This window comes from Morus notabilis, unplaced genomic scaffold (genome assembly GCF_000414095.1).
Source record: "Morus notabilis unplaced genomic scaffold, ASM41409v2 Scaffold248, whole genome shotgun sequence".
NCBI lineage: Eukaryota > Viridiplantae > Streptophyta > Magnoliopsida > Rosales > Moraceae > Morus > Morus notabilis.
The window spans coordinates 322,756-327,423 of NW_010374042.1; the positions used below are offsets into that span (position 1 = coordinate 322,756).

At 39.1% G+C, this 4,668-nt stretch overlaps 1 protein-coding gene across 1 annotated transcript; it reads right to left on the bottom strand.

Annotated features, from left to right (window-relative positions):
• Positions 1 to 1,689: 1,689 nt before the first annotated feature.
• LOC21404328 (probable receptor-like protein kinase At5g24010) lies at positions 1,690 to 3,648 on the bottom strand. Its single transcript, XM_024176419.1, has one exon. It carries the CDS (start codon positions 3,523 to 3,525, stop codon positions 2,113 to 2,115), a length of 1,413 nt encoding a protein of 470 aa, XP_024032187.1. The 5' UTR covers positions 3,526 to 3,648; the 3' UTR covers positions 1,690 to 2,112.
• Positions 3,649 to 4,668: the final 1,020 nt, after the last annotated feature.

Below are 4,668 nucleotides of genomic sequence, written 5' to 3' on the forward strand. Positions count from 1 at the left end.
AAAATTTGCATGTTGTACTTTGCTTACAATAACAAGTTGACTATAAATACAGTCGGTTTATGTAAGTTGTCTCATCTTTTTGTTTTTGTTTTCAAGATCTTTTCTGATACGTCAACATACGAGTAGGTTGGATTTTTTGTCAATCAGATCTGAATAAAATCACACAAAAGTCAAAATTATGTAGATTCAACCGTTAGTAAAACCTAACATACCGGTATACCAAACGTATCAAAGAATCTCCCTTCGTTTTTTAAGAAAGGGGCTAACTTGGAATTTCATTCCACTAAATTATGCAACTAGGCTAATAAGTTTCTACGTTTAGAGTTTGTTTTATAATTTGGAAACAGACAACAAATAAGTGTATTGGGCTAATTGTGTCCAATTTTTTTTTTCCTCCGAATCTTCTTATGAAAATATAGAAATAGAGAAATTTTGACGTCTCATTATTTATTTCTTTTCTAATTTTATATCTCATTCATAATTAAATCATTTCACACAACTCTTAAAAAGAAAATTGTAGAACTTACCATCAGGAATGTATAAATCTATATTTTTTTCTTTTACTCTTAATTAAACTCGTTTGTTAATATAATTATTTGACTAAAAAGGTATTAATAAAAAATAAATGGTTAAAATTCAGATTTGTACACTTTTAAGGGTTATTTGTAAAAGGAAAAAAAATGGACGTTCAAGGAGCAACATAAAGAATAAGTTTAGGCCTTTACCATTACAGCGGTTGGACCAATTGATTCTTTTTATAAACGCTAAGTAAAGGCGTGAGGACACTAACGATACCTTTTTTTGATAAAAAATAATAATAATAATAATAAAAAGGAGCCACATAAAGAAACACAAGTTTTATGCACTTCTTAGACAGGCATTTTCTCTAGTACTTCCTTTTCTAGTGCCGAATTTTGAACTCAAAACTCAACAAATGTAGTCCGAGAAAACAGCAAACAAACATGAGAGGAATCAGACGCAGCATTGCTGAATATATAATTTTTGGGAACAACAAACTAATGTGATGAAGATGCAAAGTCATTCCTCAATGCCCATTGAGCTTAGAGCAGTTCACAAGGAACCAATCCTGCCCTTAACCGATCGGATCCAACAAAACCACACCTCCAGTAACCAAAACCACCAATAACTAAATGGAACCGAGCCAACCAAGGTTATACAGGTTCAGTCACGGTTTAGAGGTTTGGATGTTCGGTTATAACCAAATGGAACCGAATGTATTAAAGCTAAATTATCTCTCCCTTCTTTGATTCTCTTAGCTGTCACGGTGTCACCGTCTTGCCTTGTCGGTGTCAGCGTTGTCGTTCCCTCTCCCTTCTTCATCCCTCACAATCGACGGAAATTCAGCTCATCTCGCTGTTAAAGTCGTTTCCATTGTTCACTCAAAACCACGGTAACCGAAACCGAACCAGCGATTGCTGGGCAATTCGGTCACAGTTACGTCTTGTGCTGAAACCCAACCACCGGTTCGGGGGGAGGGGTTTGTGGGAAGAACCGACCGGATTGTTTTCCCCGTGAATTGAGCTAGACGGGCGAGTCAAAAGATTCAGCTTACTCCCCGTCCAACCTTGTTTTCCCCTCACATGAAATACAGTAGGAAATACAACACTTTGAGCACGGAAGACGTTCACAACTACCTCAAAAAAACAAAAAGAAAAACATGTTCCCAACTTAATCAAAACAAGAATCAAATACTCGCAAAAATACACACATACACAGGCACCAAAAAGTTGATACGGTAAGTAACCGAAATACTTTGTCAAGTGCAAATTTACATGTACTACCACACACTACTACATAGATGAAAGTTTACAACACATATTTTGAGACTCGCAGAAAATTCTTTACAAGAAGGTTTATGCTGCCAAAATAACTTAGAAAACAACCTAAAATACATTGCCAAATTACCAGTTACGTAAGACCCTTTCCTCTATAGATACTTCAAATCATTAAAACATAAAACTATATTCAGTTGCATAACACAACCACCATGAACAACTCTTCTCTTCTTCCTCCTCGTAGGACAAGCTCTTTTCCTATCGGCATGTCCTATCATATTTTTTGCAGAAAATGAGGAAACTTTTGCCGCCACCTCTAACCGCCTTGCTTGGCACTAACTTCCGAAACATCGACCGGCAATTTCGACCATGCCACGGGTTCCTGACTCCCAAACGTAAACCTCCTGCGCAGCACGATAGAAAGGCTCAACACCAAGAGCACGGCAGCAATCAAAGGGATCAAAAGGCCGCCACCCCGCTGCGGCCATCGCCCCAAAACAAGGCCCGCGCAATCGGAGCCGTCAAGACTGCCCATCGAGTTATTCAGCTTCATGATCTCAACCCCATTGAGAATGCCATCTATGGCGTACGCCATGCTCTTGTTGGAAGGCCCAACGCTTACACTCAGAAAATCAGAGTCACTCTGATCAACCACAAAATCAGCATAAAATGGAGAACTCAGCATCCAACCTGTAACCTCAGAGAGATCCAAGTCTTTATACGCCAAATTCCCATTGACATAAACGTTGAAGAACAGCAATTCAAGGGAAATACTAGCAATATCACAGAAATGCATCCTCACAAGGTACTTGTACCCTTTAGTAACAGAAAATCCCCATGTGATGTTGACATTGGAGATTGAAGAATTGTGACTGCGAATCAATCGCGCGCTTTTGTACACATTATCAGGACCGATTTCGCGGCTGGCGCCTCCGGTTTGGTACTTGATTCGGCCGCCGAAATACAGTCTTTCGGATCCAAAACTCGATCGGAGATGCTCGTCGTCAGGAAGCCATGTCCTCCACAGAGTATCGTTGAACGGCGTCACTTTAGGACCTCCGACGTTGAGTCTATAGACGACTTCAAGTGCCTGATTCTTCAATCCATCAAAATTCTCAACTTTCTGAGAATCAACAAACTGAGCAGTCTCCGGAACGAGGTCTTTGGGCGCCGAAATGACTTCGATCGCGTTGACGAACGCGAATTTCGAAGTTCCAGAAGGTAAAAACCTAATCACGAGCCTATCGGAGTTGATCGAGATCAGGTATTCCTTGATCGCAGGTTTCATACTATTTCCAGAAGTGAAATTGCTCAGAGCTACGAATCCGTCGATCAAGACGTGAAATTGAGCGTCAATGGAGTCGAATCGGAAGGAATTGAGGTTGTAGAAATGGAAGCGTACCATGTGAGTTCCTTTCTCTCTGATCTCGAACTCGTACTTCGATGGCCGCCTGAAAACCCTAGCGGAGTCGTAGAGTTGAGGCGAATCCAACAAGGCGTTGTCGTTTCTGAGGGAAACGGAGGAATCCGAGTGGCAGAACGGAGATTTCCTCCTGGAGGAGCCGTCGGCGACGAAGCGGCGGTTGTCGACGGTGGCGTCCTCGGCGGAGCCGCAGTTGACGAGGTGGTTATCGACGGGAGAGAAGGCGGTGAAGGAGAGGGAAGGAGGTACGGAGAGAGAGAGAAGGAGGAGGAGAGAGAGTACGAGGTTTCTGTTGCGAAACTCCATTAGAGAGAGAGAGAGAGTTGTTTCAAAGTGAAGAATGGGATTTGGGATTGAGGAAGAAAGGAAGAGAAAAAGGAAGTACGAGTCAACTCGGGAGAGGAGACTCGGAGATCTGGGTTGTGGGGTCCACGCGCTAGGAATATTTTGCATTTACAGGCTGGGAGTGGGAAGGAAAAGCACAACTATCTGGACGAATGACGATGATGTTCGCGCGATTGTGATCTAAGCGCGTAGACGTAGTCCTTGATGATCCAGTACAGACGACGATTCTTAGGATGTCGTTTTGCAATCATACCTCAGAGACTGACCACTATTCGTTCTCTGATTCAAATTATGATTTATAATTCGTTATAATATTTTCTCTCATAAAAAATACACATAAATTAAAAATAATACTAATCTCATAATTCTAATTCATTAACCAAATGAGCTCTAAGAAATTCACCTTCATCTTCACCTTCGAGAGGGAAAAAAAAAAAAAAGGAATTCACGCTTCGAGGATTTATCCGCGCTTTCAATCTGGATTGTATTTATATTTGGGATAAAATCAGAGTAATCTCTCTTATCGTCACACATATTCTTAATATTTTACTTTTTTTATAATATTTAAAATAGTATCCTAAAATTTTAAAAAAAAATTTAGGTACCTTAAAATTAATTTTTAAGATATATAGGGCTTGTTCTTTTAGAGTTTAACTTGAGTATAATTCTTGAGTTGAATTTGAGTTATAACTTGAGTTGAACTTGTAACTTGAGTTTATGTTTAGTTGTGTACATTTGAGTTATGGTTTGAGATAAGAATCTTTTTTAGTTTGTTCCGTTTAGTTCGCTGATTCGAGTTTTTAATTCGAGTTGAGATGTGATTTTATGTGAGAGCTTTTTACTGTAGTAAAAAAGTTAGATGTGATTCTTTGTAATAACTTTTTACTGTAGCAAAACTCAAATTTTAAACTCGAATCAGAGAAATGAACGGGGCCCGTCAAAACTTGAATTTGTATTTAAATAGTATTTTAATAAAAACTCAATGCTGATGAAAAATTTTTATAGGGTATATGGGTCGGGTTTTATTTGTCTTTTCATTGTCAATGCATAGAAAAAAAAAATCATCTCAATTAGAATTAAAACAAAAAAGTTATAGCATTTTTC